General features: G+C 37.2%; 1 protein-coding gene across 1 annotated transcript in view; it reads left to right on the top strand.

Annotated features, from left to right (window-relative positions):
- Positions 1 to 19,285, top strand: part of SH3RF1 (SH3 domain containing ring finger 1) — an 84,028-nt gene that overhangs the window by 36,191 nt on the left and 28,552 nt on the right. Inside the window, exons 2-3 of the mRNA XM_009893736.1 lie at positions 13,373 to 13,648; positions 15,017 to 15,112. Of these exons, the coding sequence (XP_009892038.1) occupies positions 13,373 to 13,648; positions 15,017 to 15,112 (372 nt within the window). The remainder of the gene's footprint in view (positions 1 to 13,372; positions 13,649 to 15,016; positions 15,113 to 19,285) is intronic.

The raw sequence follows: 19,285 nt of genomic DNA, 5'->3' as shown, positions 1-19,285 counted from the left end.
TGTCGGACCCCTGAGACCTTCTATTCCTCCTGAAGCCATCGCGCTCGCAGTGTCCGACACGTGCTGCCCACTGCTGGGAGCGCACAGCTTGCTGATGATAGAATTGGCTGAGTATAATCCTTGTATATTTCATATTGATATCATAATCAATATTGGTTCTTTAGTATTATTAATGTTAATTATTTAGTCTTATTCTATTAAATCTGTTTATATTTCAACTTTCAGGTTTCCTTGGTTTTTCCCCGATTCCCCTTTCTGGGTAAGGAGGGGGTCATTGGATGATAGAATAACTGTCGAAATGACAATAAATTGTTGTGGGTTCTTCAAACCATAACAATTGCTTACAAGATAATTTGTTTGGAGCTTTGAGCTCAAGTCAGTGGGTCGAAGAGTGTTTACCTTGCAGAAAAGTTGAATGTGTGTGACAACAGCATGTATATTGGCCTAGTATCAACGTTGTTGTACCACATGCAAGTTTTGTACCTACACGCATATATATTCAGGGCTTTTTACTCAGGACAGTATTTCTGTGTCAGCACCAATTCACACAAATGTGCTGAGTGCAACAATTACAGAGCTGAGGGCGGTGTTAATGCAGTTGCGATTCACACGGGGGTTACTGTACACTTGTGTTTCTTTTAAGAGTAGTTATCAGTTTAATTTGATAGAAATAGGGTACAGTTTGATACAAGAGCTGAGAAATACCAGCTCCGTTAGTGGTGGACCTTAAGGTGCAGACTTTTCTACTAATGTGACAAAAAGTGGTGGAGTTTCAGTTTATTTGAGCGTCCTGCTTGAGGAGTTGTCTTCCATCAGGCCGTGCCGGAGTCTGAATCGGAGAACTCTGAAGCAGCGTGACTGAATTCTGCTTTCCAAATGTATCTCGACCAGTTTAGTAGCATGAATAGTTAAGAGAGAGAATTAAAAAGCCGTCAGCCTTTCATTAGCCTATCTGATTCTTAACTCTTGGCTCCAAAGGAGTGCTTTCCCATAATAATGCATTACGATTGAACCGCATAATTAAAATACTTTTTATCTAAATGAGAAAGTTGTACTTCTTGTAAGTTGTTCTTGAGAATTTATTTGTGGAACGTAATTATTCTGTGCATTCCCTGTTAATGTAAGTAGGTGGTTATTAATTTGCTTACTGTGGAGTCTCAAAGGCAGGAGGTCATTATGCAGTAGGAGCTGACAGGCTCCTTAAAGTTTTAGATGTTAAAATTGCTCAAGAAGTGCATGGTATCGACCCTGTGGAGGAGCTTACTATCTCCTACAAAAGACTTTCTGATATCTAGTCCCTTCTTGTTATTGGTGATTTTACCTGAGCAGTTTTACTATCCTCAGGAGGCAGATGGGGGGGGGGGAGGGAATATCTGTCTGGATATCAGGGAATTAACTTTCCTGGAATAAATTTCTAGTGAGATTAACCTGGCTGGAGTAAGAACTGCTTTAATTATTTCAAAGAAAACATTGAGATCATGGCATGTATCACATTTTACAACCAGAGGACTGAAAAATTCTTTAAGTTGGGAAAGCTTTGGCTATATCTACATTAGCAAGTAATCTGCAGTGGGAATGGATCCATAGAAGAAAAACAGTGGGTGCTGAGGACCCAGTGGCCAGAGCCTCTATTTTTTCAGAGATAATACTTTGAGTGGACTCTACTCTGATTCCAAGGAGTGTTGGAACAGTAGGTCAGTGCTGTAGCATTTTAGTTTCATCAAAATGTAGTGCAGTTCATATACTTTAAGACCGCTCCAAAATGGAAAAAATGTGTACAAGAATATACTACTTATTAAACTTCATCATGCATATAGCTACTTAATTAAAATCATTATATAGAAATATATGTTTTCATTTATGGCATGAACACATAAATGAAATCTATGAGCAGATCTGAGGCAGTTAATAGTATAAAATATGAATAAACCCCCTTTTTTGGGGAAGGAAAATGGTAATTTTCATTGAACTGGATAAAAGAATGGATTGTTTCTTTTGTGTTTATATCATAGATAAATGGAAAAAATTACCTTCCTTAACTTCTTCAAATACTTGAGAGAGAAAGAAAAAAAAACAAGCCTTGTATATACTTGTTTTTCATAGATAGAGACTGGTAAATTGTCGTACAAGTCCAACAGATACTTCAGGTGTTGTTTTACAAAATGACTACAAGGTTCTCATAGTGTTTGGAGAGGCAAAGGGCTTTTAGGAAAACTCATATGACAACGGGATAGGATTGCTATTAAATTGTTGTTTGAAGTAGAAAGGATGGGTATCTTGAAATAGAGGACTACTTTCAAGAAGGGAAGAAGGGTTTTTCTGCATATAATACTCGAAGCGTACCATTTTGAGGCAGTGTCTACCAAATACAAAAAAAGATGGGGTAAGATTTCCTGATGAAATCATCTGTAAACAGGGAGATTGAATCTGTGTTGTGACAGCGTAGTGATGATCAACTTGTATCTTTCAAATTTCCTGTTCCGTCCGTGGTGAATGCAAACACAGTTGCTGAAAGAGCGTTCATTTAAGTAGTTGACATGCCTCTAGTTTCTGTGGCACGGTGAAATCTGGTTTGTTGTAACCAACTAATAATCTAATATCACCAGTGCAGGTGGACTAGAGAAGCAGAACTGCTGTAAGCAAGCTCAGACCAACGAGACCTCCCTGGACCTACGTTCTGGTAGTTTTTCTGTGGTAAAATACCGAGAGGTGAACAGGTTATCCTTTCAGCGCAAGCCTCTTACTGCCTGGCATTTCTAACCGTTCTTCACCCGTCGTGCTCAAAAACAAAATAAAACTTCTTGGATAAACAACTGCATTTGTAAGCAAAAGAGAAAATCCTTTCCTGTCTATCCTGAAATATCTAATTCTGCTTTGTGGACTCCTTATGCAACTCTCCCTGTGTCTGAGGTAGAATTAAAATAATGAGAGATTTTGCTGTATTTGAGCTGATAGTTTTTGTAAAAATTAAGCACTCCTGGACAGTGAAGGACAGTCTGGGAGCTGGGCAACTTGGGAGAAAACTTGGCCAACATCTGCTGGAGTAACTGAGGTTGACACCTTGCTTAAATATTAGCTCCCACCTAAAAGCAGTGGCAACTCTTAATGGGATAAGGGGCTAATTAACATAAACAGGCGGATATGCGGTTTTCTGCACTACTTTACAGAGAAATAGTCACATGGCTGGAAATTTGTTTGCCAGTTAAGGAGCAGAGTTGTGTCGGGCCTCAGGAAAGCTAATTCATCTTCAGGGGCAGGGATGGCCGGAGGTGGGGGCTGTGGGGTGGGCTGGCAGGGGGGCCGGGCTGGCCATGTGGGGAGCTCCTCACTGAGCTCCCTTGCAGAAAGGAAGCGCAGGGAACATGGGAGTGGGGATGGGTGACACCGGAGGAATTTAGAAACACTGGGCATGTAGATATGGGATTAAGAAAGGCAAAGCTCAGGCAGAACGGAGGCTGGGGGGATTATGGAGGCTGACAGGAAGGGCTCGTAAAGGTACGGTGGCAGCAGAGGGGAGCGATGTGATGCCAGATACGGCTAGGGAATGTCCACCACCTAATTCAGTCCCGATAAACTCAATTTTGTTTTCTACACTAATACTTTTATGCTAAAATATCCTCATTTGAGCAATATGAAATGTGAAGCATAGTACTCTCTGTAGGCGTTATGGGTTCGGGCCTGTTCGAGCAGTACTGCACTGAGCAGAAGGCTCATTTGCGCCAGGCTGTTTGTCTGCTTTTACAGTCTGGCTGAAATAACCGGGAGGTGCAAACTCCAGCTTGTCACGGCGCAAGAGATAAATGTTAACGTAGCATTCTTCTGGCTCGCTCAGCTCTTTTGTTATAATAAAGAGCATACAGGAACATTTATCTTGCCAAAAAAAAAAAAAGCATAATTTCAGCTAGGATTAGTTGCCTTTTCAAAAGGCCGACCAGCTGCTTCAAGTAGACTACCGTAAAAATGTTTTGGAAAAAAAAAAAAAGATATTCCAGGAAGTTGTGAGGCATGAAAAATTTTAAAGGATAAGTGAAAATAAATCGCAAATGGAGTTTGTTGTTCACTCCGTGCATGCAGTGGATGTATATTTGTGTATACTATGGTGACAGCTAAAATTAGCACCTTTTCTTTTCCGCAGTTGGTAAGGAGCTGTTTGAAGTCAGGATATTAAAGGAATTAAATTGATTTCAAAAGAATTTCAAGGGAGTGGGGGGTGTTTTGGGAGAGGGAGGACATGGTACCAGTCCCAAATCAAGCTTAGCGAAAGTCCCTCCAGATCCTGGCAACAAGAGTTTGTAGGGAATACCTGAGAGGGATGTGTGACAGTGGTGTCGTGTTCATCCAGAAGGTTGGACAAGCAACCGAACATCTAGAAAATAGCTGAAGTGATGGAAAATAAACCTAAAATCACTTTCTCAGCAGGTAGTGGAATGTCAGATGCTCTCTCAGGTATTTAAAATCAAATTAATATAGGAGAGCTGTGTGTGGTTACACTTTTTTTTTTTTGTTTAGTATCATTGGCAGGGTTTTAATTTTAGATCTTGCTCTGTTTTGGTGGGGTATACATTAACACTTGATCATAATGGAAAGCAAAGCATGCTTAGATAAAAAGTCACGCCTGTCAACCTTGATAGGTTTTCATCAAAAAAATGCGGCAACCTCTTCATTTGCAACTCTGTGTTTTCCCATTGCTCAATTTTTGGCAGCAAAGTATTTGAGAGATTAAAGGAATGTTTCTTCATGCTGATCTCACCAAGAGTAATCTTACCAAGTCACTCCCTTGTTCACAGTCATTTGTTGGCTTTGCTCCTTCTGTATCGTGTTCAAACTCCTCACCTTCAAAGCGCGGTAAGAGTTTGCTCTTGGCAATCTCATTTCTCATTTATTCTTTTCAATTTTTTCAATCTGTCTTCTCACCTGGAATTCCCTCTCCTTTTCTTGGTGCAACGAGTAAACATACTCATTTTCACATCACAGTGAGGGAAGCTTGTTTACGTTCATTTTCAAAGTGTAAAAACCTTTAGAACAATACAGAGCATTACTCTTAAATTTTTACATTGTTGATAAACCCTCTGGAGCTTTTGATAGTTGTGTTAAAATATCAGCTCCCTGAAGTAAGGACAGGGCCTCCTGTGTTGCAATGCTTCATTGATAAACCAAATGTTCTCATCTTCTGCACTAAGTAGTTGAACTTTAAATAAAGTGAGCAAACAGAATGTGTTTTGGAAAGCGGTGTTATAAAGTGCAGATTTGTGAGAGAATTTTAAATGTAGACAGTAAAATAGATCGACTTTTTCCAATATTGATGGCTTATGTTTAATGCAAAAGTGAAAGAGAAGATATGTATTCTGGTTAGCCATATTAAGACTGGTAGACAACATAGATATTTCTGTTTGTTCCTCACTTTTGTTTCTTCAGCATAGCACAACCATGTGTACCACATTAATAATAGGATCTTCTGTAGGTGTTAGCAATACCGTGCAGGGTTATGTAGACTCCCTTTTATTCCTTTCAAATGCAGTGAGATTTTGTGTTAATGTATTCAGAAAAAAATAAGAGACTCTATTAAACAAAAGAAGGGAGTTGTCTCTTAGCATTGCAAGATTCTCCTTTCTCTGGGATTGCTGTTGTCTATGCCTCTAAATCTTCATCGACTACTGCATATATTGCAGAAATTCTCATGGGCTGAAATTATTCTCTAGAAATTCTATTCATTCTCTAGAAATTACAGCAAAATCTTTTGCAAATATTTTGTTGGATTGATTTTTATTTTTTTTTCTTCCTGGTGACTGATAAAAGTTGTTTCAGATTTCAAATTGTAACAGCTGCAGTATTGATTCTTATTGATTCTTTATTTGATTATGGAAGGGTATGCAAAGGCCTGTAGCATCTCTAGCTGCTTCCCACTAAGCCAATGGGAAAGAAGAGTATTCTGGGTTCATGTGAAAATTTGTATTTAATATGGACTTTGAGCACAGAATGGCACGCATCTTGCTTGGGAATTAATTATTTGGCTCTTTAAGCAATTGCATATATGGCTTTTGACAGGGAGAGCAGAGTGACTTCCTGATGAGAAGGATATGTATGAATTTGGGCATCAGCAAAAGGATGCCAAAGATGTGTAATTTCCAGTTTATGTGGAAACTAAAATGCAGAGTAAAAGTGGAAGGCTACACAAGTGCATACAGTTAAAATATTTGGAAACATGCAGTGTGCAGGATGTAATTATTTTGTCTCCCTTTTTTCCTGTTTTTTACTTGTTTGGTTCTTTTGAGGACTTAGTGGAAAGTGTTGAAAATTTTCTTTACTTAACAAACTTTGGAAAAGTAAGTAGCTGAGAACTTTCCATTTTGGATAGGCAAAGGAAAGAAGGTGGCATTCTGTAGACACTTTTTATTTGGAAAAATAAAAAATAAATTCAAAACCACAGGTACTGCAGAGAAAGGGAGTGGGCTAGGTGCCTTTGGAAAGTTTGTAAATGTCCCTTTCTAACCTTCCATAGTATTAGTCTGATTGCTCAGGCCTGAAGGCAACATTTTTAAATTCCTTTCATTCTCCTGTATTCCAGCTTTTAATTTCAAAACAACTTTGTGGGAGAGAGTTGCTCATATTAAGCAAGCTTGTATTTATTTCTTGACATCAGACAAGAAAAAATTCCAAAGTGTTTTCTTCTAAAAGCTGTTAAGACAGAGGAAGCAGAAAGGACTTTCATAAACTGGCTACTTTAAGTAGGTCATCGATAGCTTACTTCAAAAAAACACATAAAAATTGTTTACATGAGGAGAGGAGCTACTCTTCTATTACAAACTATAGGGTTTCTCTGAGGCTGTGGTGTGAAGTTTTTCCTCCAAGAGCAAAGTTAGCTGACTGAAAAGAGTCAGGCAAAGGGCTGCAAGAGTGCTTGGTATTTCAACCTGAGTTAGATGACCGAAACCTGTATATAGAATCGTAGAATTGTCTAGTTGGAAGGGACCTTTAAGATCACCGAGTCCAGCCATCAACCTAACACTGCCGAGTCCATCACTAAACTATGTCCCTCAGCACTGTGTCTACACATCTTTTAAATGCCTCCAGGGATGGCGATTCTACTGCTTCCCTGGGCAGCCTGTTCCAATGCTTGACAACCCCTTCAGTGAGGAGATTTTTCCTATTAATAAAGAGTATTCTGATATGTCACACACTACTACATCTAGAGCTAATACTGGTGTTAGTTATCATGTAAAAGCATTAGAGAAAATTTACCATATTGTGTAATAGTTAACGATGTTCTGTAATAGCTAGTAGCAGAGAAGCTTTGCAGGTCTACTAAATAAATTTTAACTTGATGGTCGAGTTAAATAATTTTTAAAATACTATCCCATTTCTTCATTTATCGAGAACCTACATTTTTTTTACTGATTGCAGTTGTTCAGCTTTTCCAAAATTATAACAAATATGTTGGCTTGATTGTGGGTTTTATCCTGTGTTCTATTTTTTCCTAAAATAATCTTTCTTCAAAATGCTTACTGTTATGTAGGTCACTGTTAAGTTACACACAAATGGGTTTCCAACCTGGTCGCTTTCATCAGGATAACCTGGCTAGCTAGCTTCCTCTCGATGCACAGCTTCTCCTACTTGTATTAAAATAAAAAAAACTGTACCAAGCTGCAACTAACCACGTTTGAATATGGCATTTCAAAACAACTACAAATTTTTTACTGTTTTAAGTCAGATGGGTGGTTATTTATTTTACATGTGCTGAGACCAATGAGATTTAGTACAACTATGTAATTAGAAACTCATAGAAGTGAATATACTTACCAACATTAACATTGCTCACTTCCTTAATCTAGTGAACTGTTACATAAAAAATACTGTTCCACTGTATTCAGCAGAGCAATAGTAATTCATATCAGGTGATACCAAAGGTTTGTTTTTATGGTTATTACAGCATACTGGCAACCTGATACAGCCTCCTGACATAAAAATATCTTACATTTTTATCATTCGGATAGCAGGAACCTATAACTAGAAATCATTTTGTTTGCACTGATGACCTCAGCAGTCTTTCAAGATAGTTCTGATGGTAGAAGTATGTAAAATCGATTCCATTAAGAATTTAGTGTCAGATGCAGATTAATAACGCTTGAGTTAGTCTTTCTTTGAGCAAATGTGACCTCACTTGTATTGTTCCTTAGATGAGAAAAAAATGCAGGGAGCCAGCTTTTAACATTCTTCTTGGATTATGGAGACACTTTGTGTTCTGGAACTCGAGAAGAAATGGGGAGACTTAGTTTCAAACGTTATCACCCCTTGGTTGGTGTGTTCTGAAAAACTTGAGTGTTTAATTTGTTCAGGCAACAGCAGTGTACCTATAGCTTAATATAGGGAGCATGTTTCCTTCCTTTAGAAGGAAATCCTACTGAAGGAAACACATCTTTTAATATAAGCAGTTTCAGAAGGTCTTCAGTGAAGTATTTTTGTTAGCGCCATGTCTCAAAATATGTGAAAACTTAAATGCAGGTACAGAAAGAACAAAGGAGACTGAAACAAAGAAAATGGAACTAGACAGATCAGATGGCTTTCAATTATGACTTGTAAACAGGTATTAGAGCCAGCAAGATGAAAGAAACTTGAAAAAACTACAGGTGCAAAATGGGATCTTCTTGCACGTAGGACTGGACAGTGTAAAGGCCAAAGAAGGCAAGAAAGCAACACATTAAGAAAAAAAAGTAATAAAAAGGATGCAATTGAAAGCTATGAGTCAAGGAGGCAACAATATAAAAGAGAATGGACTAGAAGATTAAAAGAAGCAATGTTGTCATTTAAAAGTTTGAAGTGACTAGGAGCCTGAAGAGGAAGTCTTGGGTATACCTGTATCTACTGGGGAATGTACACATAAAGAAGTCACTCAACCCAAATCTGCCCTGCAAACAAGTTGGCTGCGCCATATTAACAAGCTCCTTTCCTTTCATAAAGGCAACTTTTATTGGCAAACAAGTATGTCTTATAATACTGGGGCTTTTTTTGGGGGGAGGGGGGGGGAAGTGTTAGACTGATAAAACCACCTCTGGCACTAGACTTACTGTGCTTAGAATTGCTGTGTGATTGGAGAGATTTTGTAATAGTTTCTCATCTTGTCCTGGTTATTAATATGACTGTTGGATTGATTTAGGAACTGTATGGAAAGCAGCAAAAAAGGTAGATGACAAAAAATATTTTTTTCTGGCTTTACTTATAAGAAAATTGCAAACAACGGATGTTTATTGAAGATCCTATTATAACACAGATCAAAATGATAGTAACTTTCAGTTTTAGACTTCCTGTAAGGGAAGGCAGAAGTTACTTAGGAAAGCTAGGCATGAAAACTGCTGATGAGGTGTCTGAGCAGGGCAGTTTTTTTGAGGCTGATCGCCCTTTGGTTCTGCACGTAGACAGTCTTCAGAAATCTTTTATTGTCTGACCAACTACTAACATAAACAGTACTTCTGTCAAAAGATTTCTTCCTGGTCTCTTGAAGACACTCGGTGTCTGGGAACCTCAAACAGGTGAGAACTGTGTAGATATTCTGGGTAAATCGGACTGGTTCACAGGGGAAGCCAGGCCACATCCCGGTCTCACAGCCAGAGAACAGGGAATGCCTTGCTTGCTTGGAAAAGTGACAACCAGCAGCACTGCAGCCGGAGAGGCTCGGAAGGAAACAGAGATGCGGATGACCCAGTATCTGTTCCATTCATTTCCTTGGGAGGGGATTTACTATTTTTGCTACTTTAGCTTATGCTGGTTCTCTAAGTGCAGTAAGTTATACAATGAACACTGGCTTATGCCAGTGTAAGCATATTTATATTTGGGCTTCTGCCACAGAAACTTCTTTTAAAAAGGAAATCAGATCTCGTGTTTCTGTGCAGGCATAAGTTTCTCTTGGCTTAAGCTCATGAAAAGTACATACAGTTGCATATTGTCCATTAAAAAATAGGAGTAAAGTTCGAAATAAGGTGTCTGAAGACAAAGTATAAATCCAAAGAGGAAAATTGTAAGCTAATTCTGTAGGTTTCTGAGACAAAATATCTGGGTTGCAAGAAGGAATCTGAGGGACCCAAGCCTCGTATATATATATATGAATGCATATGCATTTTTTCATATTCTTGTTAAGCCGTTTGTTTTGATGTCATCACATAATGTTTTATTTTCTTTAAAGGAATCTGGCATGTGAAATGTATGTATATCCGTGCCTTAGCCAAAAATAAATTTAACCAGTTTGTGTATCAGCAGTAGCATTAGAAGTTCAACTATTTCTGCATAAGGATTTTGCATAAGGACTGGGGAAATAATGCTAAGAAACTTATTTTGTGTGGAGTCTTTCTGGGTTTTATATTTTAATTTCCTTAAAATGGTTTTTGTCTGAGGTTGGGTTTTTGGTGTTTTGTTTTTTTTTTTGTTGCTTTCTCAAAGAGCTGGCAGGGTAAATGGCAGCTGTAAACCTAAGGGCAGGCTGCAAAGTTTTTCTTCCAAAGCCCTTCCTTTCATGTGTAGCCAAGTGAAAGACAGGGAGTGAAATGTAAACTCCGGCTCGCCGTATCCTCACGGCCTTCTCTCCTGCTGTTTTTTTAGAAGGGGGGCCGAAGCCGCTTAAGGCTGTTCCCCGCGATGGCCCAGAAGGCACCGGCCATGAGCCACGGCTCCCAGGTTGCGTAGAGGAGGAGGAATGTGAAGATGGTGCTCGAGGGCCCGTGATACCGTAACCCTGAGAACGGCGCTCCCCATCGCACCGGCTCCTTCTCGCTTCATCCTCCCCCTGGGACAGAAGGAAAAGGCATTGGCTTTACTTCTCTTCTGAGTCGTTTAACCATTTCTCTTTAATCCCTGGCAGCCTGACTGAGAACTAAGTGTGCGTTTTGTTGAACTTTGTTCTGTTTGAAATTACAGACTGGAACCGTTTTTACTGAACGTGGGAAACAAGCTTTGTAGAAACTCAACCTATACACTGGGAAGGAACTTCCTATGAAATATAAACAGATGTTTGTATGTTTGAGTGAAGATTTGTTCGTGGGAGGCTTCGTGATAAACTGCATAAATGCAATATCAAGTTCTAACAATTAAATGGTGACTAATTGATGAGTTTGATCACTTTGACATGATCAGCTGCGTTTGCATTCCTGGTTTATTTTGCCCTTTTTTTTTTTTTTTTTTAAAATACATTTTTTTCTAACTGTATTTTATACATACAACTAATATTAAAGTTCTTCCTCAGTATGGGGACATAGAAAGTGTTCTCCTGGGACAACGGGGCAGTTCCTGGGAGAACTCCAGCTATTCCCTCCCGTGCAAGAGAGATTTGTATCTCTTGTAGTAGCCCTAATTGCCTGGGGTGCTTTTTCTACCAAGTAATTCTTTGGCTTGTAATCACTGAAAGGCTGTAATGTTTTTTGTTTGTTTGTTTGTTATTGGGATGGAAATGGATAAGCAAGCAGTATTTCCTCTCTTGTGTAGAGGTGTGTTTCTTTTTGCTTCCAACCTGCCTTCTCCCCCCCACTTCTCTCTCTGCAGTTGTCCATACTGCATCTACACTGACGGATTCCTTCATTCTGTCTGCTTACTCTGCAGAGAGCACATAGGACTAAAAAACACGTATCTGCAGTTTTTTTTTTTAATTCTTCTTTTGTGGCCATGAAGTTCCCCTTCAATCAGTTGGGGCCCACAAATTCTCTAGTTGATGTCTTAGTCTTTTTCCTTATCCAGGTTTATACTGAGTATGCCAGTGGTGTTTACATTCTGCATTGATGTGGTTAAGTTTGATCATGAAGAAAAATGTTATTTGCTTCAGTCTGAAGATCACCAGGTTTTGTGAACAATTGCATGGATCCTGCTAATATAATAGTTTTAGTACCCATTCCAGAAGCAATAGAATGAACTGTGATTTATTTTTTTTCCCTATATTCACATGTAAATGTATGTACCTATGTATATGCACATGGTTTCCCTTTAACTGTTTGGTATAGAAAGAAAATAATTCAGTAAGCTAATCTTTAAGATATTTATCCATTCATGAAATTATTAATCTGTTTATAAAATCATACACAAAAATTAAAGATGTCCAAACGATTGGTTTATACTGGAAGACAAAATTTTAAGTGTTAAATGGGAAATAAATTATCAAGTACTCTGTCTTCTGCCTGGTGAGACAGACTTGAAGTAGTAATTCCTTCTGACAACTTCCTTGCATTGTGTGTGTACCTGTTGAGTTATTGGCAAGTGCAACTCCAGTTTACAAGCTGAGCTGGTAGAAGGCTTGAGAGGAGAGACATACCATGGGGTAGGTGTGGTGAATAATATCTCCAACATTGAACTGCATTAAAATTTCCCTTTTCCATGAGGGATGGCATTCAAGATGTGAAATACTGTGCTCTAGTTGACTATAAATGCTGTCTTTGCATTGGAAACACTGTCTTAGTAATGCAGGTTATTGCTGTTTGCGTCACTAATGGGGTGAGCTCCCCTCTAGTTGGAGAGAAAAGAGTTTTGAAGGCAGTAACCCTAATACTAGAATTGTAGAGTTTTATGGCTTACTCTTGCAAAATGTAGAGACACAGACTGAGCAATTAAAAATGATACCTGCAGTGTATATAGAGGAGGATGACAGAGTATTATATTGTAATCCTTCTGACATGCATTCAAGACCTATGAATTCCATTAACCATTGACCCATTCAAGACCAATGACCTATAGTTTTCAGATATTATGGAGGAATCGAGTGAAGAAAACCCAAGGATACAGACCTTCAACAGGTTTTTTTTCCAGTAATTCTTTATAGCTGTGTTTTTAAATAAATAATTAAATTAAAAGGGTTGTCCCAGGATGAAATATCTCACCTTTAATAAAGTGAGATCTGTTTTTCAAGCTGGGAAACACCTCCCTTATGTCCTCATCCTTAGCACGCTGTGAAATAAATAAAGTGAGGAAAATAATAAGAAAGTCAGGCAGAAGACATGGCTTAAAAGTCTTACAGCAAATTTGTTATTCTAGTGCTGGATTTTTTTGCAGCGTTTTTCTGTCACATCTCTCAAGTGATCAGAATACTTTCCAGTTTGTTTAGTTTTTAATGTTTAAGCTTAGTGCAGTAGTACATGGGGGTTTGCCTTTCTCGTGTCTAGCAACATTGTAGCATTACTGAAAATCATCATGAAATTTAGGGGGATGTTAAGGCTGTTGAGAATTTAAACTCTTCCTACATGTTTGGGTAAAATCAGTAGAAGCATTGCAATAAAATAATTTTATTGTATTTAATTTTACTTTGCAATTCGATACAGTTACATTCTTTGGGAGACTATGAATTAAATATAAATTCTAATTAGTAATACTCATCTAATTCTAGTGAATTTTTTTTCTTCTTCTTTAGGGTGTACCTCAGTTACCATGTGCCAAAGCATTGTATAACTACGAGGGAAAAGAACCTGGAGATCTTAAATTCAGTAAAGGAGACATCATCATTTTGCGTCGACAGGTGGATGAAAATTGGTATCATGGAGAAGTCAATGGCATCCATGGCTTTTTTCCTACCAATTTTGTTCAGATTATTAAACCTTTACCTCAACCTCCGCCTCAGTGCAAAGCACTTTATGACTTTGAAGTTAAAGACAAGGAAGCAGATAAAGACTGTTTACCATTTGCAAAGGTAAAAACAGAATAATTTTTTTTTTAATAATTTCATTCACTTGGGTAAGAAATAATAAGACTGTGATGTAGTCTTGTCTGCATTTTTTTTTTTTTTTGTAATGGAGCTGCACAGATATCAAAAGAGCAAGTAATTCTGCAGGTATTTCTCCTATGTTGATTAGTTCTGCCTTCCTTCTCGTCCTAAATTACATATAATTTCTCTGAGGTTTTATTTTTGAGAATGCAATTTTTCATAGTTGCAGTAGTAATTTTCTTAATTTATGAAAAATAACCTATGTTATGAATTAAAAGTGTTCCATCTTCTAAAGAAATGCTCATTTGAAATTGTTGAATTTGGTACTATTTTCAGCTTTGCATTTAGTAAGCGACTAGGATCTACATACTAGACACCAAGTACTACTAAACTTTGTCATTCTATAATACTATTAATTGCCTTTTGGAAAATAAGATGTTTTTTCTTATTTGCTTCTATTGTAATTAATTTTCTGTCTTGCGAGGTGCATAATGATACAGAGTTTTAACAGGAATCAGAGCTGTTCCTTTTTTTTAGTTTCTGATTCTCTACTTTATCAAATTGCACAAAAATGTCACAAGATCAACTGTGAGCTAATCGCTTTTCCTACCTGTTAAAAATGAAAAAGATGGCTAAAATTCTAAAAAGGAAAGATATTACCATGTGGACAGACAATGGTTATTACAGCACAGAACAATACTGTTGGGAATGATTTGCATTAGCTTGCGTATTTTGATTAATTGTTGGCAAACTGTTTGCTTTTTTGAAATCTGCTGTCTTGCTTGAGTAAGCATATATGTTTCCAAATATTTTAACTCCTATAGGAAACAATCAGGTATCTCAGTATAAGTGACAGCAGCGTTTAATGTTCATGTAAATCCTTTATGTCATGTACTCAAAACTGTATCTAACCCAAATGCTCCATGTAGATGTGAAAGAAATTGTATCACTTACCAGTGTTCTTAAGAATTTAAGTAGAAAAGCAACATCTAGGGAAGACTAGGTAATGAGTCAGTTGAGAAGGAAAAAGATTGAGGTTCTGCTGATTAATGCCCAGGACTTAAAGGGGGGCTGATGAATGCCATGAACTGAAACACAGCAGGAACTCTGGCACTAAGGACAAAGTCAGATGGCTGAGATTAGCTGTGGACAGTTAGCTGAACTCTGATGAAATAGCGAAAGGAATGGCTGGAACCGACTTCAACCTCAAAAGCAGCATGTTCCTGTTACAGAGCGCCTTCTCTGCGGTTCATGTCCGTGTGCCGCCTCTCTGATTACCTATGCCTTCTGGAGGGAAATTAAATTAGAAGTTTAATTAGAGCTGGGAGACATAATCACTGCATGTTCACACAGGATGATGTTCTGACTGTAATTCGCCGCGTGGATGAAAACTGGGCAGAAGGAATGCTGGCTGACAAGATAGGAATATTTCCAATTTCATATGTTGAGGTGAGTAAAGTTGGGCCCTCAGTAACGTTGTGCGCACTGTGTATTTCATTTTCTAAAAGGAAAAATAATCAGTACTGGTGATGATTCTAAAATAACCTGAGATATAAATAGTCTTAGACCTAAAATAATCTAAGATCTGTGTGCTTAGTCTGGGAAGGTTAATTACCTCAGCAGTTGAACCAGTGATTTTTACTTAGCTGTTTGATACCTGTTTTCATTGAATGGAATTGGAATGAAAGTATTTGGAGGCAGTCACTGTTTTCTTGTTAATCCTGGAGTCATGCAGTCAATCACAAACCACACTTAACCGCAAAATGAAAGCAATCAGTAAGTCAGAGAGATAGTAAGCTTTGCACTGTCCCTAATACCTATCTCTCAAAACCAAATTAGCACAACTAGAAAGTCGGAGAATGTAGGCTGTTGTTAAGCAGGGAAAGCATTGACTTCTACATCCAAAAGACACTTACATAAAACTTTCTGTATCTTCCTGCATTTCTCATATGATATGAGAATTTACAGTGAGAAAGTTTCCCCAGCCCTTCAAAGTTTGAGTTGAAAGCTGTATCTTCTGTATAGAAAGACATAGGTGATTAAGAACAGTGTGTACAGCTGCAACAATGATTATTAAAATTTGCATTACTGAAAGATATAGAGGTTTGGAATAATGTTTGTCTTTTTCTGATAGGTATGCTATGGGTACTTGGTAAGATACACTTGTACCACTGAAGAGATTTTATTTCAATAAATGAGGCAGAATGATGAAAGACAAAAAATCTTTTCACATTACGTGCGGGATCAGAAATACGTACCACAGAAGAAATGTGTAACTGTACTAAGAATTGAGTCAGTTTCTATTAATTCAGTTTCTGAATGTGCTGATGAGCTGGGTACTTCTTAAAAAATGACTGTGTTCAACCAACATTGAATATTTTTTTTTTTTTAAAAGGGAAAATATTTGTATTCATTTTTGTAGGTTGATGTAAGGATCTGTGTATCTGGGGATAGAAATTTTCACATGGCTGAAAAAACAACAAAACCAAAGGGGTTTTAAACTGCTTATTGCAATTCTGGCTTCAGTTTAAGAAGTTTTTAAAAGCCAATTTAAGAAGTTCTTGCCCCTGGCTATTAATTCCTAGCTCCTTGCATTTAAGTGCCCTTCAGTTCAGCCAGTAAAGGTTTTTGTAGTGCTTTTAAAAACTAAGTCACTTGACTTAGCCAAGTTAGAAAAAGCCTTTTCCGAGGGCTGCCACTTGGGCTAGCTATTTAGCTAACAACTCTGTTTCCATCTCTACAAAAGTTTGCAAACTGGAGATATACTCTTGCAAAAATTATGTAAAAATGATATTCGGTCACACAGTGTATTTCACTGTTGATGTTTTCAGATGAATTCCATCAACTAAGAAAACGTGTCTTCAATTAACCCTTTTAGAACAGGCGCAAGCACACACTCGCAAATCCCCATGAAAGTGATATGGGAAATCTAGAACAATAAATAATGCCCAAAGAGATACTTCAGATCAGATAGGTGGGGTTTTTTTTCAGTTTAAACTAAACCAAAACATGCTGTGATGAAGAGCAGTGAGATATGCAGAAACCATCAATTTGAATTTTGAAATACCTGCTTTCTGAGATTATATAACTGTTGTTCTAGAAAATATGCAGACAGTTTATAAAAAACATTTGTATGTATGTTGTTATTAAAGATACCAAAGATGACAAGTAATTCGTATTTTTGAGGTAGTTTTTGTATGGTGTTTTTTGTTTTATTTCCCAATCCTGTAATCATTGCCTATTTTTTGTCATAATGACAGACATATCTTTGCCTTTTGTATGTTAGTCCACATCCTTTTTTCTCCTTCTTTATTTTTTTTTTTTTTTAATGTGAATCAGTAGCTGCATTTACTGGAGATTTTCTGAAGTCATTGACTTTAAAATAAGTGTAGTCTGTGATGTTTATTCTATACTTGTGATGTATCTTGTACGGTGAGGTCACAGGATAAACTTTAGATATGTTGAAGCCCATGAAAAAATTCTGATTATATTTGAGAACAACTTTTTTACCTTGAGGAACATTTTATGACTTGATGATTGCTTGTCTGGTCTATTATATCGCTTTCACTTAATAAATTTGTGGTAATAACAAAAGTGAAGACTGAAAACATTGTGAGAGGAATTTTAATAGTGATTCCATTAAAAGTGTAGTTTGTTAACTGAGTCATGAAACATTACGTCTTTATCTGTAGACACAGCACAGTGAAATAATTACTTAGAAGTGCTAAAACCAAACAAACCTTTAGTTTTACTAGAGTAAGACTTGATTAACGTATCTAAATTACTAGACTTTTGACTGATGGAATTTCAGTATGCTTGCATTAAAAGCAGGTCAACCAGGTTCTTGCACAGTGATGAAATAAAATGCAGTGAGTCTAGAAAAAGTATGATTATGTTCATAACACTTATGTTTATCTCTGTTCCAAAAAGAAAGATTAGTCAGAACTAAACAGACAGTATCAGAATTTTTCTGTGTGGAGTACAGTTTTGTGTACAGTGGTTTAACACTTAGTAAACATGCTCCAAATCTAAAAAGTACTTAAATTTTTACAAGTTATTTGGCACTCAACAGAACAACTAGAAAAATACAAATGCCTAGAATAGAAAAATAAAAATCAGGGAAAAGGAATCACTTGTCAATCAAAATGTCAATAGAAAATAATAACAGCTTTTGTTTTCTCGAGTTAATGTGAACAACTGGATAACACCTTTGCATTAGTCCAGCTCCTCTAGCTTTATTTGTGAACAATCATACAGAAATGTAGGGGAAGAAAAACCTGAAATGATCTAAAATGTTCACTGTAGTAGCATTTTAAGTTCATTGTTACTTTATAGTACTGCATCCATCAGTTAACAAGACATTTTAATCAATGAGAACATAAGATTTTATATACCTAGTGTGTCAGGTTGGGTTTTTTATTAGGATCTCCTTTTGTACCAAACAGGAATGTTTCAAAACATTTATTTTTTTTTTTTATTGTGTCTTTACATTTCAGATTGGATTTTAGGCTGGATTTCTAGCATGGTCTTTTTAATGCACTTACTAGGCTAAACTTTGTCTATCACTGTTAAATGATGTGATCTGATTTAAGGTGCTTAGAAAAAAAACATCCAACTTTTCTAACAATACTAACTCAGAAGAATAACATAAAACCTTTTATGGGAACTTCCCTCTACTTTTTGGCTGTTTTGCCCACCGAGACCTTAAAACAGAAAATCTATGTAAAAAGTGAATGTTGTGTATTATGCCTGAAAACACAGATTGTTAATTTTGAGTAGCAAATTATCATGTAATCCCCGCTATACTTGAATGTTATAATCTCCTTGTTATTCCAATGACAACTTCTGAGTGTTATGGTTTTCATTAATTTCCCTAACAAAAACTGTAATACAGAACTATTTTGTTTGTTTCAAAAATCAATATAAATGCAGCTTTGCTCACGATTGTGATCTGTTCAAGATTGGTGAAAGGATTCTTCTGCTTATTTGGACAAAATATATTTGTTCCAAAATTCTAATTGCAAAGCTGAATTTAGGTGTGTAAGCCATTGCCTATCCTCCAGGATAATGCTTAGCAAAAAGAATAGTGTCAAGTAAGGAGAAAGTTTACCTTAGCTCCACTTACACTCTCCTCCTTTGTTTCCAAATATATACGAGAGTGAAATCTTGTCTAGAAATTGGAATTTGACTAATAATAGTGTTGGCAATGTGGAAAAGTAACTCCTTGGTGTATGGTGATGCAGTAAAATCGCATAAATAAAAATTTTGAATGAATGTGAATAGAAAGATTGTTTGAGGGAGAAAATAGTGTTTTCACTGAATTTCAGAAAGTGATGATATTGAAATTCTAACTATCTACGTGTGAGTGAAGAACACCTGAAGTCATTTGTAAAATAAGTACAGTAAAGCACAACTATAAGAGACCTTGAAACAGGTTGTGCATGGTAGTCTACTTGGTAATTTCTCCCGATGGCTGCAAGCTGGTGGAAACCTGTGTGCTGGCCTCGACCTCTCCTGCAGCACTGAGACGCGGTGTTTTCCCTGCCTCTGTCTTGCCCCGTTTGGAAAGTTGTTGTTTCCTGGATTTCGGCAGGAAGGGGAATTGGATTTCAGGCTACCTGT

This window comes from Charadrius vociferus, unplaced genomic scaffold, assembly GCF_000708025.1.
Source record: "Charadrius vociferus isolate BGI_N301 unplaced genomic scaffold, ASM70802v2 scaffold59, whole genome shotgun sequence".
In the NCBI taxonomy this organism is placed as follows: domain Eukaryota; kingdom Metazoa; phylum Chordata; class Aves; order Charadriiformes; family Charadriidae; genus Charadrius; species Charadrius vociferus.
The sequence above is the reverse complement of the archived record's forward strand: the minus strand, read 5'-3'. Positions and strand labels throughout refer to the sequence as shown.